The sequence below is a fragment of the Diceros bicornis genome, chromosome 22, assembly GCF_020826845.1.
Source record: "Diceros bicornis minor isolate mBicDic1 chromosome 22, mDicBic1.mat.cur, whole genome shotgun sequence".
Lineage (NCBI taxonomy): Eukaryota > Metazoa > Chordata > Mammalia > Perissodactyla > Rhinocerotidae > Diceros > Diceros bicornis.
Genome location: NC_080761.1, coordinates 16,909,058 through 16,934,019, shown reverse-complemented (window position 1 = coordinate 16,934,019; position 24,962 = coordinate 16,909,058). Strand labels below are relative to the sequence as shown.

General features: G+C 33.9%; 1 protein-coding gene across 5 annotated transcripts in view; it reads left to right on the top strand.

Annotated features, from left to right (window-relative positions):
• The window catches only part of VPS13A (vacuolar protein sorting 13 homolog A), a 249,952-nt gene that overhangs the window by 7,205 nt on the left and 217,785 nt on the right, over positions 1-24,962 (top strand). For all 5 annotated transcript variants that reach the window (XM_058565619.1, XM_058565615.1, XM_058565616.1 and 2 more), the window contains exons 2-5: positions 7,982-8,025; positions 9,904-9,946; positions 13,349-13,444; positions 13,716-13,817. In XM_058565619.1, the coding sequence (XP_058421602.1) occupies positions 7,982-8,025; positions 9,904-9,946; positions 13,349-13,444; positions 13,716-13,817 (285 nt within the window). The remainder of the gene's footprint in view (positions 1-7,981; positions 8,026-9,903; positions 9,947-13,348; positions 13,445-13,715; positions 13,818-24,962) is intronic.

Sequence of the window (24,962 nt, the reverse complement as noted above, 5' to 3'; positions counted from 1 at the left end):
TAGGATTTAATTTGCTTTTCTTTTCCTAGATTCCTAAAGTGGAAGCTTTGATTATTGATTTTAGAGCTTTCTTCTTTTCTAATATATGAATTCAATGGTTTTAAATTTTCCTCTAAGCCCTGCTTTTGCTGCATGTCACAGATTTTGGTAAGTTGTGTTCTCGTTTGATTCAAAACATTTTTAAATTTCTTTTGGGGCTTCTTTGACCTATGTGTTATTTAGAACTAATTTTTATTTAATCTTCAGATATTTTGGGATTTTCCAGCTTTCTTTCTGTTACCTATTTCTAGTTTAATTCCATTGTGGTCTGAAAGCAAACTTTGTGTGAATGCTATTCCTTTAAATTTGTTAAGGTATGTTTTATGGGCCAAAGTGTGGTTTTTCTTGGTGAATGTTCCATGTGAATTTGAGAAGAATATGTATTCTGCTGTTGTTGGATGAAATGTTCTATAATTTCAATGAGATTCCTTTATTTTTAATTTGCCTGTGTCTTTATATTTAAAGTGGTTTCCTTATAGACACTTTATAGTTGGGTTTTTCTTTTTATCCACTCTGTCAAGTCTCTGTCTTTTAATCGGTGTATTCAGACCATTCACATTTAATTTAAAGTAGTTATTGGTATAGTTGGGTTAATGGATTTATATATACCATATTTGTAGCTCTTTTCTATTTGTTACATGTCTTTCTTTGCTTTTTAAAATCTTCCCCCTTTTTTCTGCCTTCTCTGGTTTTAATTGAGCATTTTATGTGATTTAATTTTTTTCTCCTCTCCTAGAATATCAATTATATTTCTTTAAATTTTTTTTTAGTAGTTGCCTTAGAATTATAGTATACGTTTAAAACTAATCCAAGTCTGCTTTCAGATAAGACCATACTGCTTCAGGGAGAATAGAGGTACCTTATAACAGAGTATTTCATTCCATCCCTTATGCCTCTTACAACATTGCTGTTATTCGTTTCACTTACCTATAAACTGTACTCAGTGTACTGTTGTTATTATTTTAAATAGTTTTTCATTAGATTATTAAGAATAAGGATAATAAAAGGCTTAATTTTACCTTTGTTGATTCCTTCTCTAATGCTCTTATAGATCTGAGTTTCTGACCTGTATCATTTTCCTGCTCTCTGAAAGCTTTTAACATTTCTTACAAGAGAAGTCTACTGGCAGCAAATTCTATCAGTTTTTGTTTGTCTGAGAAAGTCTTTATTTCTCTGTCACCACTCCTCCCATTTAAAAAATTGTGGTAAAATACAACATAAAACATATCATCTTAACCATTTTTAAGTGTACGGTTCAGTGGCATTAAGTATATTCACATTGTTGTGCAACCATCACCACTGTCCATCTCCAGAACTCTTTTCATCTTGCAAAACTGAAACACTGTACCCATTAAGCAATAACTACCCATTCTCAACTCCCCTCAGCTCCTGGCAACCACCATTCTATTTTCTGTCTCTGTGAATTTGACTATTCTAGGTACCTCATATAAGTGATATGATACACTATTTCTCCTTTTTTTTGTCTGGCTTATTTTACTTTGCATAATGTCTTCAAGGTTCATCTTTGTTGTAGCATGTCAGAATTTCATGCATTTTTAAGGCTGAATAATATTCCATTGTATGTATATACCACATTTTGTTTTTCCATTCATCTGTCAATGGACACATGGGTTGCTTCTGCCTTTTGGCTATTGTGAATAATCCTCCTACAAACATGAGTGTACAAATATCTATTTGAGTCCCTGCTTTTAAATATTTTGGGTATATACCCACAAGTAGAATTGCTGGGTCATATGGTAATTCTATTTTTAATTTTTAGAGGAAACACCTTACTACTTTCCATAGCAGCTGCACCATTTTACATTCCTGCCATCATCGCACTAGTGTTCCAATTTATCCAAATTCTTAGAAACATTTGTTATTTTCTGTTTTGTTGATAGTAGTCATCCTAATGGATGTGTGGTGATGTCTCGTTGTCGTTTTTGTTTGCATTCCTGTAATGATTAGTGATGTTGAACATCTTTTCATGTGCTTATTGGCCGTTTGTATATCTTTTTTGGAAAAAGTATCTATTCAAGACCCTTGGCCATCCTTGAATTGGGTCGTATTGTTGTTGAGTTGTAGGAGTTCTTTATGTATTCTGGATATTAACCCCTTGTCAGATATGTGATTTGCAAATATTCCCTCTGTTCCATGTGTTGCCTTTTCACTGTTGATAGTGTCCTTTGATATACAAAAATTTTTAATTTTGATGAAGTCCAAATCATCTATTTTTTTGTTGTTGTTTGCTGTGCTTTTGGTGTCACATCCAAGAAATCATTGCCAAATTCAATGTCGTGGAACTTTTCACCTATGCTTTCTTCTAAGAGTTTTATAATTTTCGGTCTGACATTTAAGTCTTTGATCCATTTTGAGTTAATTTTTGGATGTGGTGTAAGGTAAGGATCCAGCTTCTTTCTTTTGCATGTGAATATCCAGTTTTTCAACACCTTTTGTTGAAAAGACTATCCTTTCCAAACTGAATGATCTTGACAGCCTTGTTGAAAACCATTTGACTATATATGTGGGGATATATTTCTGGGCTCTCTACTCTGTTCCATTGGTCTAAATGTCTGTATGCTAGTACCACAGTGTTTTGATTACTCTCATGAGTTTTGAAATTAGAAAGTGTGAGACTTCCAGCTTTCTTTCTTTTTTTTCTTAAGATTGTTTTGACTATTTGACTATTTTTGAGATTCCATATGAATTCTAAGGATGGATTTTCCTATTTCTGCAAAAAACATTGGGATTTTAGTGTGGATTGCATTGAATCTGTAGGTTGCTTTGGATAGTATTGACATCTTAATAACATTAATTGTTTTAATCTGTTAATGTTGGATATCTTTTCATTTTTTAATTTCTTTCAGCACTGTTTTATAGTTTCAGGGTACAAGTTATTCACCCCCTTGGTTAAGTTTATTCACAAATATTTTATTATTTTCGATGCTATTGTAAATGGAATTGTTTTCTTAATTTCTGTTTCAGATTGTTCATTGTTAGTGTAAGGAAACACAACTGATTTTTGTGTTTTGATTTTGTATCCAGCAGCACTGCTGAATTAATTCATTCTAGTGGTTTTCTTGGTAGAATATGTGGGGTTTTCTTCATAAAAGATCATGTTATCTATAAACAGAGATTATTTTACTTCTTCCTTTCCAAGGTGGATGCCTTTTATTTCTTTTTCTTGCCTGATTGCTCTGGCTAGGAATTTCAGTGCTATGTTGAATAGAAGTGGTGAAAGTGGGCATCCTTATCTTGTTCCTGACGTTAGAGGAAAGATTTGTCTTTCACCATTGAGAATGATGTTCATTGTGGGCTTTTCATGTATGGCCTTTATTATGTTAAGGTAGTTTACTTTTATTCTTAGTTTGTTGGGTGTTTTTATCACGAAAGGATTTGAAATTTTTTGAATGCTTTTTATCTATCAATTGAGATGATCATGTGTTTTTTCCCCTTCATTCTGTTAATGTGTTGTGTTACATTGATTGATTTTCATGTATTGGAACAACTTCCCATTCCAGGAATAAGTTGTGTTGAGTCATGGTATATAATCCTTTTCCTGTGCTGTTGAATTTTATTTGCTAGTATTTTGTGGAGGATTTTTGTATCAATATTCATCAGAGATATTGATCTGTAGTTTTCTTTGTCTGTCTTTGGTATCAGATTAATACTGACCTCATAGATTGAGTTTGGAACTATTGCCTTCTCTTCAGTTGTTTTGGAGGAGTTTGAGGAAGATTGGTGTTCTCTTTTAAATGTTTGGTAGAATTCACCAGTGAAATTATCTAGTCTGGGCTTTTGTAGTTGTTGTTGGGAGATTTTTGATTACTGATGAAATCTCCTTACTAATTATAGGTCTGTTCCCATTATTTATTTCTTCATGATTCATTAGTGGTAGGTTGTGTGTTTCTAAGAATTTATCTATTTTCATCTGGGTTATCCAATTTGTTGATGTACAGTTGTTCATAGTACTCTTTATAATCCTTTTTACTGCTGCAAAATTGGTAGTACTATCCCTTCCTTCATTTCTGATTTTAGTCAACTCTTTTCTCTTTTTTTCTTAGTGAGCCTAGCTAAAGATTTGTAAATTTTGTTGTTCGTTTTGAAGAGTCAACTTTTGGTTTCATTAATTTTCTCTATTGGTTTTCTGTTCTCTATTTTGCTTATCTCTGTTCTAATTTTTATTATTTCATTCCTTCTGGTAGCTTTGGGTTTAGTTAATCTATTTAAATTTCTTTAAGGTGCAAATTTGTATTGTTGATTTGGGATATTTCTTCTTTTTTAATGTGAACATTTACGGCTATAAATTTCCCTCCCAGGACTACTTCCGCTGCATCCCATAAATTTTGACGTGTTTCATTTTAATTTTTTTGTTTTTTAATTTTTCTTGTGATTTCTTCCTTGACTCATTACTTGTTTAAAAGTGTGTTAATTTTCACGTATCTGTGGATTTTTCAGTTTTCATTCTGCTACTGATTTATAGATTTGTTGCATTGTTTTCAGAAAAGATACCTTATATGATTTCAGTCTTTTACAGTTTATGCAGATTTGTTTTGTTGCCTAACATATGACCTGTCTTAGAGAATGTTTTGTGTGCACTGGAGAAAATTGTGTATTCTGCTGCTGTTAGGTAGAGTGTTCTGTATATGTTTGTTAAGTTCAATTCATCTGTTTCCTTGTTAATCTTCTGTCTGGTTGTTCTCTCCATTATTGAAGTTGTATATTGAAGCCTCCTACTGTTATCATAGAACTGTGTATTTCTCTTTTCAATTCTGTCAGTGTTTCATTCATATATTTTTGAGCTCTGATGTTTGGTGCACATATGTTTACAACTGTTATATCTTAGTGAATTCACCCTTTTATCATTATATAATGTCCTTCTTTGTCTATTGTAACAGCTTTTGACTTACAATCTATTTTTCCTAAAATAAGTACATCCTTCTCTGCTCTTTTGGTTATTATTTGCATGAGGGAATCTTTTTCCATCCTTTCACCTTCAACCCATGCATGTCCTTAGAGCTAAAGTGAGCCTCTTGTAGACAGCATATAGTGGGATTATGTTGTTTTTTTTTTAAATCCACTCTGTCCATCTATGTCTTTTGATTGGAGAGTTTAAACTATTTACATTTAAAGTAATTGCTGGTAGAGAAGGACTTACTGTTGGCATTTTGTTAGTTATTTTCTGTATGTGTTACAATTTTCTGTCTCATTTTTTTCCTTACTGCCTTCCGTTTCAGTTTTTTTGTAGTGACATGTTTTGATTTCCTTATTTCCTTTTGTGTATATTCTATGGATATTTACTTTGTGGTTCTACAGGGATTACGTATTTAAGGTTATAACAATATATTTTAAACTGATAACAGTTTAACTTTAAATGCATACAAGAGTACTCCTTTGCAACCTGCTTCCCCAACTTTGTTATTGATGTAGCAAATGACATCTTTATATATTATATACCTGTTAACATAGACTTATGCTTTTTTAATTCTTTTGTCTTTGTAAAATTACAATAATACTGGTTTTTATATTTGCTCATGTACTTACCTTTACTGAGAACTTTATATTTTCATATGGCTTCAAGTTACCGCCTAGTGTTCTTTCTTTTCAACTTGAAGGACTCCCTTTAAAATTTTTGTAAAAAGATCTACTGGTAATGAACTCCCTCAGCGTTTTTTTTTTTATCTCAGAATATCTTAAATTTTCCCTTACTTTTGAAGTAGATATATTTTGCTGGATATAATGTTCCCGGTTGACAGTTTTTTTCTTTCAGCACTTTAAATATATCATCCCCTGTTGTCTGGCTTGCAAGGTTTCTGTAGAGAAATCTACTGATACTCTTATTGAAGATCCTGTGTACATGTCAAGTGACTTTTCTCTTGCTACCTGTAATATTCTCTTTGTCTTTGATTATCGTGTTTCTTGGTTGAGATTCTTGGATTCGTATATTCCTGTCTTTCCTCAAATTTGGGAAATTTTGGGCCATTATTTCTCCAAATCAGCTCTCTGCTCCTTTCTCTGTCTCTCCTCTTGGACTCCCATAATGCATGATCCACTTAATGATGCCCCATAAATCCCTTAGGCTCTCTTCACTTCTCTTAACTTTTTTCTTTTTGTGCCTCACACTATATTTTCACATGACCTGACTTCAAGTTTGCTGATTCATTCTTTTGCCTGTTTGAGTCTGCTTTTGATTTTCTCTAGTGAATTTTTCAATTCACTTACACTTTGTGCCTCTATTGGTGTTTGTGTGTATTTCTCTGCCTTCTTCCAGGATTTTTCTTTTTTTGTTCTAATTTACATATAACATTGTGTAAGTTTAAGGTGTACACCGTGTTGATTTGATACATTTGTATATTGCAGTATGATTACCACCATAGCTTTAGTTAACACCTCTATTTTGTCACATAATTATCATTTCCTTTTTTGTGGTGAGAACATTTAAGACCTAGTCTCTTAGCAATTTTTAAGTATATAATACAGTATTGTTGACTATAATCACTATGCTGTGCAGTGGATCTCCAGAACTTATTCATCTTCTAGTTGCAAGTTTTTATCCTTTAACAACATCTCCCAGTTCCCCTGCATCCCTGATAACCACCATTCTACTCTGTTTCTACAAGTTCAGCTTCAGCTTTTTTAGATTCTGCATATAAATAATGTCGTAGATTATTTGTCTTTCTCTTTTTCCACTAAGCATAATGCCCTCAGAGTCCATCCATGTTGTCACAAATGGCAGGATTTCCTTTCTCAGGGCTGAATAATATTCCATTGTGTGTATGTATAGACACACCCTATCTTCTACTTTTTTTTTTTTTGTGAGGAAGATCAGCCCTGAGCTAACATCTGATGCCAGTCCTCCTCTTTTTTGCTGAGGAAGATTGGCCCTGGGCTAACATCTGTGCCCATCTTCCTCTACTTTATATGGGATGCCGCCGCAGCATGGCTTGACAAGCGCTACGTCGGTGAGTGCCTGGGATCCAAACCTGTGAACCTTTGGGCTGCTGAAGCAGAGTGCATGCACTTAACCGCTGCACCACTGACCCAGCCCCAACACCACATCTTCTTTATCTGTTTATCTGTTGATGGACACTTATATTGTTTCTGTTTCTTGACTATTGTGAATAATGCTGCAATAAACCTGGGAGTGCAGATATCTTTTCAATATCCCATTTTCTTTTCCTTTGTATATATATGCCCAGAAGTGGTGTTTCTAGATCATATTTTCTTTGAATTTTGATTTTGAATATGGTTTGATTATGATATGCCTAGGTGTAGATTTTCTGGCATTTTCCTGCTTGGTGTTCTCTGAGCTTCCTTGTTCTGTGGTTTGGAGCTTTTATCATTGATTTCGGAAATTTCTCAACCATTATCACTCTAAATATTTTTTTTTTCTGCTTCCCTCCTTTGTTTTCTTCTGGTATTCCCATTATGCATATATTACAGCTTTTATAATTGTCCTGCAGTTCTTGGACGTTCTGTTACATTATTTTTTTTCTTTCATTTTTCTCTTTGCATTTCAGTTTGGAAAGTTTGTATTTATCTTATTTTCAAGTTCGCTGATTTTGGATTTTAAAAATTTCTTTCCAGTTGTTCATTGCAAGTATATTTAAATTCAGTTTATTTTTTTATGTTGTTCTTATATTATGCTACCTTGCTGGGTTCATATTATTTGTATAATTCTGATTAAAATGTTTGTATACATTAACATTGAGCTGTAACTGTGGAGGTCAGAACTTACAGTAAATGATGTGGTCAAACATACCGTCTTAGACTAAGTTGAAGAATGAAGGTGAGCTAATAAGAGCATAGTTGGATTCTGTTTTCTGTTATGTACATTATTTACAATTATTTTTCCTTAAAATGACATTTAAGAATAAGTATTTCTAATTTTAAAATGAAAAATATTTGAGTATTTCAATTTTATTTTTTAAAATTTTTTTAGGAGCTGTGGCCTTGAAGAACCTTGAAATTAAAGAAAATGCCCTGGTAAGTTTTCACTATAAAAAATTTGTAATGTTAGTGCATTTAGCTATATAGACTTGTTCTTGATTTACTTTCACTTTAAATTATTTAAGTTTGAGAAAATTTTTTGAAAATAATTTCTGTAAATTGTGAATTTTGCAAAATGGACTTTTAATCTCCTTAAAAGCACAGGCTGACAGGGTAATTTTTCCCATTTAAAAATGTTTCTAATATTTATTTCTCATATATGATTTTATTTTAAATGGTTAATTTATTTCCCCAATCGTCTTCAAGTTTTTTTATACGATTTTAACCATTTTTAACTGTAGAATTCAAGCATTAATTATATTCACAATGTTGTGCAACCATCACCTAAGGGAACTGTGCAACCATTAAGAAATGACTCCCCATTCCCTCTCTCCATAGACTTTGCTAAACTCTAATCTACTTTCTGTCTCTATGAATTTGCCTATTCCCGGTGCCTTATATAAGTTGAGTCATGCTATGTTTCTTATTTTGTATCTGGCTTATTTCACTTAGCATAATTTCCTTCAAAGTTCATCCATGTTGTAATATATATCAGAACACCACTCGTTTTTATGGCTGAATAATATTCTACTGTATGTATATGGCACATTTTGTTTATCCGTTCATCTGTTGATAGATGCTTGGGTTGCTTCTGCCTTTTGGCTCTTGTGAATAATGCTGCTATAAACATTGGCATACGTATGTCTATTTGAGTCCCTGCTTTCAATTTCTTTGGGTAAATATCTATGAATGGCATTGCTGGATTATATGGTAATTTTATATTTAGCCTTTTCAGGAACTGCCACACTGTTTTCCATAGCAGTTGAGCCATTTTATATCACACCAGCAATGCATGAGGATTCCAGTTTCTCCACATCCTTGCCAGCATTTATTTTCTGCTTTTTGGATAATAGCCGTTGTAATGAGTATAAAGTGGTATTTCATTTTGGTTTTTCTTAGCATTTCTCTAATGACTAGTGAAGTTGAGCAAATTTGATGTGTTTACTGGCCCTCGTGTATGTTCCTTGGAGAAATGTCTATTGAAAAGTGTTGCTGATTTCTTACTCAAGTTTGTTCTGTTTTGTTTTGTGGTTAAGTTGTAGTTCTTTATATATTCTGAATATTTTCCCTTACCAGATATATGATTTGCAAGTCCTCATTTCGTGGATTGCCTTATGCCTCTGTTGATAGTATCCTTTGCATAGAAGTTTTTAATTTTGGTGAAATTGAATTCATCTATTTTTTATTTTGTTGCCTGTGCCTTTGATGTGATATCCAAGAAATCATTGCCAAATCTAATGTTAAGAAGATTTTAACTTATATTTTCTTTTGAGGGTTTCAGTTTTAGTTCTTGTGTTTAGAGCTTTGGTCCATTTTAAGTGAATTTTGTATATGGTATAAGAGTCTAACTTCATTCTTTTACAAGTGGATATCCATCCAATTTTCCCAGCACCATTTATTGAAAAGGTTGTCTTTTTCCCCATTGAATGGGGAGGAATTTTTTTGAGGTTTTTTTTCTTTTTTTTTGCAAAGTGGGGTTTTATTCTCTTTACAAGCACAAACTGACAGTGGAATTTCCCACTTTTTTTTCCCCCAAATAATGTAAAAGCAGTAGTCATGCTGGTATGGGTAATTTACGTGATTAGTATTACTGTAGACTCTTTCCCCTATTTATTTTAAAGTGACCAGTCTCCCTGAATTTCATGATTTTGAGAATTATATTGCAATTATATATTTATAAATTTAAATGAGTGTTGAAGGTAAAGGGAAAGTGTAAGTTACCTTAAATCCTTTAAATAATTTTGGGAAGAAAAAAGTCGTTATCTATTTTGTGGAACTGTATATGTACTATAATTTTACATATTTTTTTTGTAGAGTCAACTGGATGTACCATTTAAAATTAAAGTTGGTCATATAGGTAAGCTATGTTTATTATTTAAATGTCCTCCTTGCTGGACATGCAACTAGAGTAATATGCCTAGTATCTCTATAATGTGATATTTTTAATGTTTCTGAGCATTAATTGGAAATAATCGTGTGTTTTCATCTAGGTAGATATTAGTTGTGTAACTTAAAAATATTGTGTGGTCCGTATATCCCTTGTCCAGTACCTATGAAATTACACATTTGAAATTATACATTTTATTAGGTGTTAAAAATGAGTTAATTGAGAGCCAAAGCATTAAATCTAATGAAGAGCATAACTATCTCAGTTTCTTAGGTTTTTGACACTAGTTATCATTGCTGTATTCTGATTGGCCATGGATATGTGGTGTAGGGAGTAGGGTCTGGATCATCCAGGCAGCGTGGCTAGGGACCAATCAGAAACCTACTTTCTGCTCTGGAAGTTTTCTAGGTTTGCAGGAAATATTGTATTATTTTTGCAGTATTTGTAGTTTACATTTTAAGTGAATTGGGGGAGCAGAAACTGACTGGAATATGACGTTTTAACATGTTCAATAAAAACATGTATGTTTGGTTTCTTACAATACGTTAGTTTATTGTTTTAACTTTATTGTTTAAATTGTTGTTTATACTTTGTTGGTTTAAATATTGTGCAAGACAATAGTGTCATTGTTTGGGACTTGGAAGTGTTTTTGTTACATAGTTTGTGTAGTAGGATTTATATAATGTTGTTGCAACATATTGGTGTCACTTGGGGAACAAGGTATTCTGAAAGCTTGTGTAAGTTACATGGTGCTGTCTCCACAGTTTTGTGCACTTATGGTTGCTATTAGACGATATGCCAGAGAAAGTTTTCATCATTTTACATTGCTGGGACTCAAAATCTGTCTCTTCCCTCCCTCAATTTAAAGATGATTTGGTGTAAATAAGAGGGGAAAAAATGTCACCCATTACTTTTCCACCTAACATATTTATTTTTGCATATTTCTATATGATTGTTTACATGTGTAAATTTTAACTACTTGTAATCATGATATATATATGATTTTATGTTCAATTTTTTAAAGTTAACATTTAATAAAAATTTCTCATAATCCACGTTGATTTGACCTCATTTATTTCTTGTGGTAGTGTAATAATCCGATGAATGCATATTTGGACATTGTAGAATAATCTGCTATTTTCCATTGGTATAAAAATATTATAGTAAACATTTTCATGTAGTTTTTAAAATTTTTCCAAACATCATTGAATTTTATAATTATCATTGTATTTCAGTGTATATAAATTTAACATCAATTCAAGAAAAGTGAAAAAATATGTAAGACTAGATAGACCTGGTTTCATTTAGAGCCTGCCTTTTTTCCTTCCTATTTTTTCTTGCCTGACCATCTTTAAAAATGATACTAAGGTAATTTTCAGTATTAATATAAGATAGTGAAATGTACACTGCACTAAATACTAGATAATTTTGAGAATCATTTAAGGTGTCGTTTGCATACCTCTATCATAGGGCCTGTCATTCTTGAATATCATTGTTATTTTTTTTTCTACTACTTGACAGTAAGGTTCTTGAGAAGAAGTAGATTTAATTTTTATTGTATCCTCACCACTTACCACAATACCTGGCATATAGTAGGAACAGTTTGTTGAATGAAAGAGCTACACATATCCAAATGAGTGGTATAGTAGTACAACCAGTTTTATAGGAACATATTGTCCCCTTGCCATTACTGGGTGTTGTTAATCTTACTGATCTTTCAAAATTTTCTTCATTTAGCATACAGAGTTACATATATATCAAATATAAATTCTCACATATTTTAAAAGTAGTTGTCTTTGTGTGGACAACTTTTGTTTGTATTTGTTTGTAATTACCTTTGTTTATATTTTTCAGAATTTTCCACATTTTCTATAAGAAGTCTACACTTTATAGTGAGAGGAAAAAACAGTTTGGTTTAAAAAAAAGATTTAGTGGTGAAAATGCTACATTATTAATTTTATATGTGCTTCTTTGATTACTTAATGTTATTTTGTCACTATTCTCTGTCCTTTTGTTCATTTACTTTTTTGGATTATTAGTGTATGTGTGTATATGTGTGTAAGCAGTCTGCTTGGTACATTTTCTTTTTGTAATTTTTTTTTTTTCCTCCCCAAAGCCCCAGTACATAGTTGTTTATTCTAAGTGTAAGTCCTTCTAGTTCTGTGTGAGTGCTGCCACAGCTTGGCTACTGACAGATGAGTGGTGTGGTTCCTCGCCTGGGAACCAAATCCAGGCCACCAAAGTGGAGCACGCCAAAGTTTAACCACTAGGCCATCAGGGCTGGCTCTGCTGGATACAATTATAAATAAATTAACTGTGTCAAATTTGGCACAATTATTTTTTACAATCTGCTCATTTCATTTTGATTATATTTTGGACTGTATAAAAATTTGACATGGTTCTATCTTCTCTCATCTAAATCTTAAAACATTGTCCCTCTTTTAGAAATCAGATTATTTTTCTCTGGATTGATATTATATGATTAAATCGCTTTTTCATTTTGTTGTTTTTTAAGATATGGATTTTTGGGGTTATGTAATGAGATAGATCTAAGTAGATTTTTTTTCTCTTCCTAAGTTACTAACCAGTTAATGCAGTAATAGTGTATTTAGTAATCTTTCCCTTCCCCAATCATGACAATTATTTCTAAATCTAGAGACGCCTACTTTCTAAAAAATTTTTAAATTGTTTAGAACTTTTTATTATGGAAATTTTCTAAATACGCAAAATTAAAGTCAATAGTATAATGAACCTCTTACATAGTATTTTATAGTTCAAGAAATCTAACGCTTTTTAAAATACTTTGCTACTGGATTGTAGTAACATTTTCATTAGTTTGAATAATTTTCTAATATTGCCCATGATCCTTGATTATTACCATAGAACTTTGTGCATACACTTATGGAGAAAATCATACACATATATTACTATATATAGATACATATAATCTCTATATGTGAAAAAGGCACATATTCACACTTACATAAAGTAATCTACTTTTTTAAAGTATAAGAAAAATACTTATAGAGATTTAGAGTAAGAATTGGGGAAATTCCAAGTTATGATATCAAGGATTGTTGATTAACAGAAAAATATTGGTATATTTTTGATACAAATCACCATAAATAGAAACTTGTAAATATTTAGAATATCAATTAGTAGGATTTCCAAAAATACTAATACAAGTAATTTAAATCATCTCAACAAAGGCTTGTTGTTTTTGGTTGTAAAATAGCTTTCTATAAATTGACTGAGTTCCTAAGGTCAAAGGCTACTTTGTTGTGTCTTTTAATGCCTGACAGAAAATGGGCTGACAGTGACTGTATGTTGAATGAATAATAATTTTTGTCTTTTTTTTTTTTTTTAATGTAGGTAATCTTAATCTTATAATTCCATGGAAAAACCTTTATACTCAACCAGTTGAAGCTGTATTGGAAGACATTTATTTACTCATAGTGCCTTCTTCTAGTAAGTCAAATTTTAAACATCATAATTTAAATTACTCTTTTTTGTGGATGGAAAAAATCTTTATATTTGATAATTATATTCAACATACTTTTGGGGAATTTTTTGAGATATTTTTACATTTAAACTTGCTATTTGGTAATTCAGATTAAATTGGATTTTACTCTAAATTTTTGCAGACTTTGAGTTAGTGATTATTTTCAAGGATAGTTTTTGGAATGAGTATATTTAAATTTAAGGTAATTAAGGTTCTTCCTTTTTATGCTTCCTGTAGAAATAAAATATGATCCTCTAAAAGAAGAAAAACAACTCTTAGAAGCAAAGCAGCAGGAACTAAAAAGAATAGAAGAAGCAAAACAAAAAGTAGCTGATCAAGGTAAAGAAAACAATAGATAAGGATGGTAATAAGGAAAATGGAAAAGACCTAAATATTTATCAATATTATATCGATATTTATAATATATCAATATATATCTATATATAATATTTGAATATTATTTTCTCTGGAGGCACTGAGATTATTTAACAAATATGAGAGAATCTTATTACATGGGGAATTTTAATGTGGTTTGTGTGTTTTATCATATTGACAGAAATTTTACTTTACAGAAATTTAGGGCAAATAATATACCTAGTTTATGAGTAAGATTAGTTTTTATCTATAGTAGTTAATTTCTTTCTTTTTTTTTTTTATAATTTTTATTTATTTATTTTTTCCCCCAAAGCCCCAGTAGATAGTTGTATGTCATAGCTGCACATCCTTCTAGTTGCTGTATGTGGGACGCGGCCTCAGCATGGCCAGAGAAGCGTTGCATCAGTGTGCGCCCGGGACCCGAACCCGGGCCGCCAGCAGCAGAGCACGTGCACTTAACCACCAAGCCAAGGAGCCGGCCCTATAGTAGTTAATTTCATCAATTATATTTTCTTACCTTTCTAGCCTTTTTTATTCCCCTTATATTAATTCTTCACCTTTTGCAGATACTTAGTCCATCAATATATTTATATTTTCCCGAATCTGTTTACCCTCTGGCTTCGCATCCTCTCCTATTCAACCTAGACCAAATGGTCCTTTACTTCAGCCCCTTCTCTTGTCAGTGGAAGAGATGTCCTGCAGAAATCTAGTCACTGTCCACTTGTGCTGTGGTCACCATCATCAGCTACTTTTTGTAGTCTAACTTCTCCCTCTAGTGAATCCTTTTCCTTAGCATGTAAATATACTGTAACCTCTCTTATCTTCAAACCTAAAATCATCTTCCTAATCTAACCTATTCATCTCTTTATCTTCTATTCCTTGATCCTTCATTTAATAGCTAAGCATCTTAAAAAATATATGTATGTACCAACTTTGCTGTCCTTACCATGCATTGATTTTTTAATTAAAAAATAAAATACAATAATAAAAGTTTTACCTTTTGACAAACAGGTAAAAACATGAAAGGAGAATTAACACAATTCCTGGCAACACTTGTAATTTTTTCATTTCAGTCACAGTTCTTTCTTATCCTGTGTAGTCATTTATCCCTACCCTCAATCCTCTTTTTTTAAAAAAAGATATTTTCTTACTGTAGCATACACATAACATAAAATTAACCATCTTAATCAGTTTTAAGCATACAATTCAGTGGTATTAAATACATTTGTAATGTTTTGCAACCGTTACCACCATCCATCTCCATATCTCTTTTCATCTTACAAAATTGAAACTTTATACTCATTAAACAGTAACTCATCCATTCCTCCCCCATCAACCCCACTCCCTGGCAACTGTAATTCTGCTTTCTAAGATTTTGACTACTCTAAGTACCTCATGTAAGAGGACTCATACAGTATTTGTCTTTTTCTCACTGGCTTGTTTCACTTAGTATCATGTCTTCAAGGTTCATCGATGCTGTAGCATATGTCAGAATTTCTTTTTTAAGACTGAATAATATTCCATTTTATGTATATACCAAATTTTGCTTATCCATTCATTCATTTATCAAAGGACACTTATGTAGCTTCTGTGCTTGAGCTATTTTGAATAATGCTGCTCTGAACGTGGATGTACAAATGTCCCTTTGAAACACTGCTTTCAATTTTTGGGGATATATACCCAGAAGCAGAATTGCTGAATCATATGGTAATTCTACTATGTATGTATATTTTTGTGTGTGTGTGAGGAAGATGGGCCCTGGGCTAACATCCATGCCCATTGTCCTCCACTTCATATGGAATGCCACCAAAGCATGGCTTGATAAGTGGCGTGTCGGTCTGCACCTGGGATATGAACCCACAAACCCCGGGCCACCGAAGCAGAGTGTGTGAACTTAACCATTACGCCACCGGGCCTGTCCCTAATTCTACTACATTTTTAATTTTTTGAGGAGTCGCCATACTGTTTTCTACAGGGACTTGTACCATGTTATATTCCCACCAACAGTTCAGAAGGGTTCCGATTCCTTCACATCCTTGCCGACATTTGCTATTTTCTGTTTTTTTTGATAGTAGCATCCTAATGGGAATGAAGTGGTGTCTCATATAGTTTTGATTTGCATTTCCCTAGAGATTAGTATTTTAGCATCTTTTCATGTGCTTATTGGCCATTTGTATATCTTCTTTGGAGGAACGTCTGTTCACGTCTTTGCCCATCTTTTAATCAATTTGATTTTTTTTTTTTTAAGAATTTTTTTTTACTTTTTTTTTTGAGTAAGATTGGCCCTGCACTAACATCTGTTGCCAGTCTTCCTCTTTTTTCTTTTTTCTCTCCAAAGCCCCAGTACATAGTTTTGTATCATAGTTGTAGAGTTGTAGCTCTTCTATGTGGCACGCTGCCTCAGCATGGCTTGATGGGTGGTGTGTAGGTCCACGCCTAGGATCCGAACCCAAGAACTCCAGGCCGCCAAAGTGGAATGTGCAAACTTAACCACTAGGCCACTCAATTTGATTTTTTGTTGTTGTTGAGTGATAGGAATTCTTTATATGTCTTGGATGTTAATCCCGTATTAGATTTATGATTTGCAAATTCTCTCCCATTCTGTGGGTAGCCTCTTTACTCTGTTGATAGTGTCCTATGATACACAAAATTTTAAATTTTTCATGAAGTCCAATTTGTCTACTTTTTCTTTTGTTGCCTGTGCCTTTGGTGTCATATGCAAGAAATCCTTGCCAAATCCAATGTCTGCACCTTTTGCCCTATGTTTTCTTCTAAGAGTTTATTGTGGTTTTTAGGTCATATATTTAAATCTTTGATCCGTTTTGAGTTATTTTTAGTATGGCAACACCTGCTTTCTTTTGTTTGCCATTAGCTTGTCTTCCATCCTTTCACTCTGAGCCTGTGCTTGTCTTTAGAGCTGAGATGTGTTTCCTGGAGGCAGCATATTGTTGGCTCTTGCTTTTTAATCCGTCCTGCCACTCTGTATCTTTTGATTGGAGAGTTCAATCCATTTACATTTAGGGTAATTATTGATAGATGAGGGCTTAATGTTGCTGTTTTGTCACTTATTTTCTGGTTCTTTTGTGTTTCCTTTGTTTCTTGTCCCATTTGTTTTGGACTGCCAATTCAGTTTGGTTGTTCTGTCTTATGACGCTTCTAGTTTTCTCTTTGTTTATCATGTGTGATTTTGTTTTGATTATTTGTTTAGTGGTTGCCTTGAGGTTTGTGTAAAAAATCTTGTGTATGAGATAGTCCATTATCCGATGGCCTCCTATTTCCTTATACTAAGTCAATTCAATCACTTTCCTCTTCCCCTTCTAAGTCGTTCTTGTTATACCTTATTCTATCTTGTGTTGTGGCTGTGTGTTTACAGTGATGAGGTTAAATTTATTTTTGGTGAATTCCTTCCTTTGATCTTTGGTTTTGGTATTTAAGTGGTTGCTAACCTATTCTGGTAAAGATCCACTATTTTTCTGAGTTTATCTACCTATTTTTCTCCTTGCTCCAAGTTTTGTATTCCCTTTCTCTTCTTTTTTCAGGCCTGAGGGCCTTCTTGAGTATTTCTTATAGTGGGGTCTTGTGGCCATGAACTCCCTTAGCTTTTGTTTATCTGGGAGAGTTACTATTTCTTCATCATATTTGAAGGATATTTTTGCTGGATAGAGTATTCTTGGCTGAAAGTTTTTGTCTTTCAGTAGTTTGAATATATCATTCCAGTCTCTCCTAGCCTGTAAAGTTTCTGTTGAGAAATCCGCTGAGAGCCTAATGGGAGTTCTTTTGTACGTTATTTTTTGTTTTTGTCTAGCTGCTCTTAATATTGTTTCTTTGTCATTGACTCTGGCTAGCCTTACCACTAGGTGGCATGGAGTGGGCCTCTGCCTGTTGACATATTTTGGTGACCTGTTGGCTTCCCTTACTGGTATTTCCTGCTCCTTCCCCAGATTTGGGAAATTCTCAGCTATTATTTGCTTTAATAGGCTTTCTGTTCCTCTTTCCCTCTCTTCTCCCTCAGGAATACCTATAATTCTTATGTTACATTTCCTAATAGAGTCAGATATTTCTCAGAGACTTTCTTCATTTCTTTTTAGTCTTAGTTCTTTCTCCTCTTCCATCTGGAGCATATCTGTATTCCTGTCCTCTAAAATGCTAGTTCTTTCCTCCATATTGTCAGCTCTGTTCTTTAAAGATTCCAGTTTCTCCTTTATCTCCTCCATTGTGTTCTTCATCTCCATCAGCACTGATTGGTTTTTCTTTATGATTTTAATCTCTTTTGTGAAGAAATTCCTAATCTCGTTGAATTGTTTGTCTGTGTTGTCTCGTATTTCATTGAGTGTTTTTATGATAGCTATTTTGAAATCTCTGTCGTTTAGGTTATGGATTTCTGTGTTTTCAGGGTTGGTTTCTGGGTGCTTGTCATTTTGCTTCTGGTCTGGTGATTTCATGTATCTTTGCATTGTGGTTCGTGTATTGGCTTTGGTTTTCCTCATCCTGGAAATCTCTGGTTGCGGTTTCCACCTGCCGCCACTGTGTGGGGGTAAAGGGCTATGTAATCTGAGCCCCCTGCGCTCTGCTGCCGTTTTTCCCTGCGATCCGCACAGGTCGCTTGGTCTGGTCTGGTTGGCTGAGCTGTAGGGTCCGGTTTGCAGGGGTGGGGGGGGCTCTCTCTTTTGCCCGCTGGGTCCCTGGCGAGGGGGGACTTCTCGTTCGCCCCTCGTTATCCGCTCTCTGGGGTGCTCAGATGTTGATGGTACCCCATAGCAGTTCTGAGTCCTCTGTGTGGGAGTTTTCCACTGGCTGAGAGAGCCCGAAGAGCTACAGTTTCCCCACAGAGGGCCGCCCCTCCCCCCTCTCTGGGAGCCTTGGGGATCAGGATCGCTGATCTGATGGGGTGGGAGAGGAGTTCTCCTTACCCCTCCCCACTTCCTCCGGGGGCCCAGCACGTTCCACTCTCAGATGTGCGGCAGTGTAGATCTTTCCGATCTTGCTTTTCACTGTCTAGGATTCCGTTGTTGGTCTGTGACTGTTCCTTTTGTTGTATCTTATCCGGGGAAGAGTTTACAGGAAAGCTCACTCTCCCATTTTGAGTTATTTTTGTATATGTCGTTAGATAGGGGTCCAACTTCATTCTCTTACATGTGGATATCTAGATATCCAGTTTTCCCAGCATCATTTGTTAAAAATACTGTCCTTTCTCCCATTGAATAGTCTTCGCACCCTTGTTAAAAATCATTTGACTGTATATGCAAGAGTTTATTTCTGTGCTCTCTATTCTGTTCTCTTGGTCTGTATGTCTTTGTTTATGTCAGTACCACACTGTTTTGATTACTGTGGCTTTGTTGTAAGTTTTGAATTCAGGAAGTGTGAGTCTTCCAGCTTTGTTCTTCCTTTTCAAGATTGTTTTGGCTATTTGAGAGTCCCTTGAGATTCCATATGAATTTTAGGATGGGTTTTTCTATGTCCAAAAAATATCATTGGGATTTTGATAGGAATTGCTTTGACTCTGTAAATTATTTTGGGCATTAGTGATATGTTAACAATATTAAGTCTTCCAATCCATGAAGATGGTATAAGTTTCCATTTATTTATGTCTTTTTAAATTTCTTTCAGCAGGGTTTTGTAATTTTCATTGTATAAGTCTTTTACCTTCTTAGTTACCTTATTTCCTCAGTATCTTGTTCTTTTTGATGCTATTGTAAAGGGAATTGTTTTTGTGATTTCTTTTTCAGAGTGTTCATTGTTAAGGAATAGATATGCAACTGCTTTTTTTGTGTGGACTTTGTACTCTGCTACTTTGCTGAATTAGTTTATTAGTTCCAACAGTTTTTTTGTGGAATATTTAGGGTTTTCTTCATATAAGATCATGTTGTCTATGAACAGAGATAATTTTACTTCTTTCTTTGCAATTTGGATGCCTTTTATTTCTTTCTCATGCCTAATTACTCTGGCTAGAATTTCTAGTACTATGTTGACTAGAAGTGGTGAAAGTGGACATCCTTGCCATCTTCCTGATCTTAGAGGAAAACCTTTCAAACTTTCATCATTGAGTGTGCTGTTTGCTGTGGGTTTTTCATATATGACCTTTATAATGTTAAGGTAGTTTCCTTCTATTCCTAGTTTGGAGTGTTTTTATTATGAAAAGATAATTGACTTTTGTCAAATGCTTTTCCTTCATCAGTTGAGATGATCATGTGTTTTTTTTCACTTCATTCTGTTAATACGGTGTGTTACATTGATTGATTTTTGTATATCAAACCATCTTTCCATTCCAAGAACAAATTGTATTGAGTCATGGTGTATAATCCTTTTAACATGCTATTGAGTTTTGTTTGTTAGTATTTTGTTAAAGATTTCTGCATCAGTTTTCATCAGAGATATTGATCTGTAGTTTTCTTGTAGTGTCTTTGGAATCAGATTAATGCTAACCTTATAGATTGAGTTTGGAAGTATTCTTTTCTCTTCAGAATTTTGGAAGAGTTTGAGGAGGATTGGTGTTGTCTTGTAATTGTTTGGTAGAATTCACTAGTGAAGCCCTCATGTCCTGGGCCATTTTTTGTTGTGAGAGTTTTGATTACTAATTCAATCTTACTAGTTATATGTCTATTCAGATTTTCTATTTCTTTGTGATTTTGTCTTGGTAGGTTTTGTGTTTCTAGGAGTTTGTCCATTTCATCAGGTTAATCCAATTTGTTAGCATACAATTGTTCATAGTACTCTCTTATAATCCTTTTTAGTTCTGTAGAATTGATAGTAATGTTCCCACTCTCATTTGTGATTTTAGTAATTTGAACCTAATTACCTCTCTTTTCTTAGTCCATCTAGGTATTTTTTGATTTTGTTGACCTATTCAAAAAACCAGCTTTTGGTTTCATTGATTTTCTCTATTGGTTTTCTGTTCTTTATTTAGTTTACCTCTGCTCTAATCTTTATTATTTCCTTCCTTCAGCTAGCTTTGGGTTTAGTTTATTTTTTTTCTATTTGTGTAAGTTCTCTAAAGGTAGGTTGTTTTGAGATCTTTCTTCTTTTTTATAGCTATAAACTTTTCCCTTAATACTTCTTTCACTGTGTCCTGTAAGTTGTGGTGTGTTGTGTGTTTATTTTCATTCATCTCTAAGTATTTTCTACTATCCCATGTGATTTCTTCTTTATCCATTGGTTGTTTTAAGAGTGTTTTGTTTAATTTCCACAAATTGGTGAATTTTCCAGTTTTACATCTGTTGTTGATTTCTAACTTAATCCTGCTTTGGTCAGAGATGATACTTTGCATGGTATCTTTTTTTTAAATCTGTTGAGACTTAATTTGTCTCCTAACTTGTGATCTATCCTGGAAAATGTCCGAGGTGCAGTTGAGAAGAGTATGTCTGCTGCTGTTGTTGGGTAGAGTGTTCTGCATATGTGTGTGACATCCATTTGGTTTATTGTGTTGTTTAAGTCGTCTGTTTCCTTACTTATCTTCTATCTGGTTGTTTTATCCATTTTTGAAAGTGGTATATTGAAGTCTCCAAGTATTATTATAGAGCTGTCTATTTCTCCCTTCAATTCCATCAGTTTTTGCTATGTATATTTTGCTGGTATGTCATTAAGTGAGTAATTATTTATAATTGTTATATCGTCTTGCTTTACTGAACATTTTATTGATATATAATGTCCGTTTTTGTTTCTTGTAACCTTCTTTTGTTTGTAGTTTATCTTGTCTGATGATGCTATAGCCACCCCTGCTGTCTTTTGGTTACTATTGGCATAGAATATCTTTTCCATCCTTTCACTTTCAATCTAGTTGTGTCTTTGGATCTAAAGTGAGTGTCTTGTAGCTAGCATGTAGTTGGATCATGTGTTTTTATCCATTCTGCCAATCTCCCTCTTTTGACTGAAGTGTTTAATCTGTGTCCATTGAAAATAATTACTGATAAGGAGAGACTTCTGTCATTTTGCTATTTGTTTTCCATATGCCTTATATGTTTTTCTGTCCCTCATTTACTGTGTTACTGTCTTTTTCTTGTTTAGTTGATTTTTTTGTAGAGAAGTTTTGAAATTCCTTGCTCATTTCCTTTTGTGTATATTTTATAGCTATTTTCTTTGTGGTTACCATCAGGATTACATTTAACATCCTAAAGTTATAACACTCTAATTTGAAGTTATACCAGCTTCGCTGCAATAACATACAATAACTGTTTTTTTACAGCTCTGTCCCCAACTTTCAGTTGCCGATGTTGCAAAATTACATCTTTATGTATTGTGTTGCCAAAAACAAATATAATTCTTTAAAATACATTAGTCTCTTAAATTATGTAGAAAACAACATGTGGAGTTACAAAGCAAAGTTACCATAATACTAGCTTTTAGGCTAAGAATTTTTTTATAAATATATTAGTTTCTCAAATCATGTAGAAAACAAAAAGTAGAGTTACAAACCATTTTTACAATAATATTTGCTTTTTAAATTGTCCATGTATTCTCTTTTGTTGGGATCTTTATTTTTTTTCATATGGCTTCTAATTACTATGTAGTGTCCTTTTATTTCACCCTACAGAACTGCCTTCATCATTTGTTGTAGGGTGGGTCTAGTGGTAACAAATGTTCTCAGCTTTTGCTTATTTTGGAATGTCTTGATTTCTCCCTCACTCTTGAAGGACAGTTTTGGTGGATATAGTATTCTTGATTGAAAGTTTTTTTCTTTTAACACTTTGAATATATTGATCCACTGCCTTTTGGCCTTCAATGTTTCTGTTGAGAAATCGGCTCAAAATCTTATTAAGGATCCCTGGTATGTGATACGTAGCTTCTCTCTTGCTGCTTCCAAGATCCTCTGTTTATCTTTGGCTTTTCAACATTTGATTATAATGTGTATTCTTTGAGTTTCTTTGAGTTCTGCTTACTTGGAGTTTCTTGAGCTTCTTAGATGTATGTAATCCTGTCTTTCTTCAAATTTGGAAAGTTTTCAGCCATTATTTCTTCAGATATTCTCTCTGTCCGTTTCTCTCTCTTTTCTCCTGCTGGGACTCCAGCAATGCATACGTTGATCTGCTTGTTGGTGTCCTGTGGGTTCCTTAGGCTCTGTTCACCTTTCTTCAATCTTTTTTCTGTTCCTTAGACTTGATAATTTCCATTGTTCTGTCTTAAAGTTCATTGATTCTTTCTTCTGCCTGTTGAAATCTGCATTTGAATCTGTCTGGTGAATTTTTTTTTTTGGTAAGGGGAACTAGCCCTGAGCTAACATCCGATGCTAATCCTCCCCTTTTTTTCCTTGAGGAAGATTGGCCCTGGGCTATCATCTGTGCCCATCTTCCTCTACTTTATATGGGACACCGCCACAGCATAGCTTAAAAAGCGGTACATCGGTGTGCGCCTGGGATCCGAACCTGTGAACCCCGGGCTGCTGAAGCGGAGCACACGCACTTAACCGCTGCACCACCGGGCTGGCCCCCTGTCTAGTGAATTTTTCCTTTTAGTTATAGTACTTTTCAGTTCCAGAATTTCTGTTTGGTTTCTCTTTAGGTTTTCTGTCTCTTTATAGATATTTTCATTTTGTTCATACATTGTTTTCTTGACTTTCTCCACATCTTTCTTTAGTTCTTAGAGCACCTAGTCTATAGTTGTGTTAAAATTTGTCTAGTAGATCTGTCATTAGGTCTTTTTCAGGGATAGTTTTTGTTCATTTATTTTTTTACTTTGAAGGGCTATACTTTCCTGTTTCTTTGTATACCTTGTGATTTTTCATTGGAAACTGGACATTTGAATCTAATAATGTGATGTCTATGGAAATCAAATTCCCCCCCTTCCCGTGGTTTTCTGTTTTTTTGTTATTGCTTTTGTTTATTTATTTATTTATTTTTTTGATTACTGTAGGATGTCTCTGTGCCAAGGATCAGCCTGAGGTATAAACTTAAGGTCTCAGGTCTTTTCTGAGCCTGTGCCTTTCCCTGAGCATGTGTGGTCACATTCTAATTTTCCCCATATATGCAGTTGCTCTTGAATGTCCTAGTCCTTAATGTTTTGCTCCCAAAAGGAGAAGAAGAGAAAAATGAAGGGGGTGGAAAAAAAAGGTACTGGCCCTTTAAATCCCCTGGATGTCGTCACTTCAGCTGGAGGATGAGGGGCTTGCAAAAATGGAGGAAGGTAGGACAACAGTGGCCACCCTTCTCTTTGCACCTCTGTGATCAGAAACAGCAGTCAGCAATTAGAGCACAGATCTCCAAATATTTGGAGGATAGGGTCCTTTCTGCTCAACTTGGCTCCAGCAAGTTGTGTGCAAGCTGCTGCAGGAATAAGTGCATAGCTGCCTGCCATGAGCCTGGGGGTAGGGGAGGGATAGTTGCTGCTGTGCTAAGACCTAAAATTGATGTAAATTAATTGCCATTCATTTTCCAAACCTTTGTCTTGAAGTTGCAAGTCTTTAGTAAACTCCAGAGTTCTGAAATATTTATATTAGGCAGATTCTGCCTGTTCAATTGTTCTCTAAGATGAGAAGACAGATTCCTGGTGTTTTCTACCCTGCCATTTTCCCCAGAATCCTCCTTTCTTCCAGTCTTCTCTTTCCTAAGTCTCCTAGGCTTTTTCCTTTTAAAAATTATTTTTATTTTATCAAGATAATACATATACATAGCTTTAAAAGTTAAACAGTAGTATAGGACCCATAATTAAAAAAAAAAAAAAAAACTCTGTTTCCTGGCTTAGCCCCTCACCCTACTCCCTGCAGATCTACTTTCAAGTTTTTAAGGTGTTTTTTGTGTTTATCTCCATAGTGCTCCATAAGATGATTACTCCTCTACTACTTGATTTATTATGTTTATACATTATTTATGTATATATAGGCTTCCTTTTATGGACTATGAAGATCAAACCCATTTTTCCATCTTCCCAATATAGTTATATTTTTAGTTAAATCAGTATTTGTTTATATTATCATGGCCATATATGAATGTTTACTACTGAGCCAAATAGTCTACTCTGATTACATATATTTTTCTGGCACAACTTTATTATTTGCTTGGTAATAATAGGTAGATGTGGGTGTGAATGCTTATTATGTAGAACATTTACTTAATGTGTCTGTTTTTGGTAGATGGATCTCCCTGTACCTTCATGTACATGGTTTCAGAGTCTGTAGCCTGT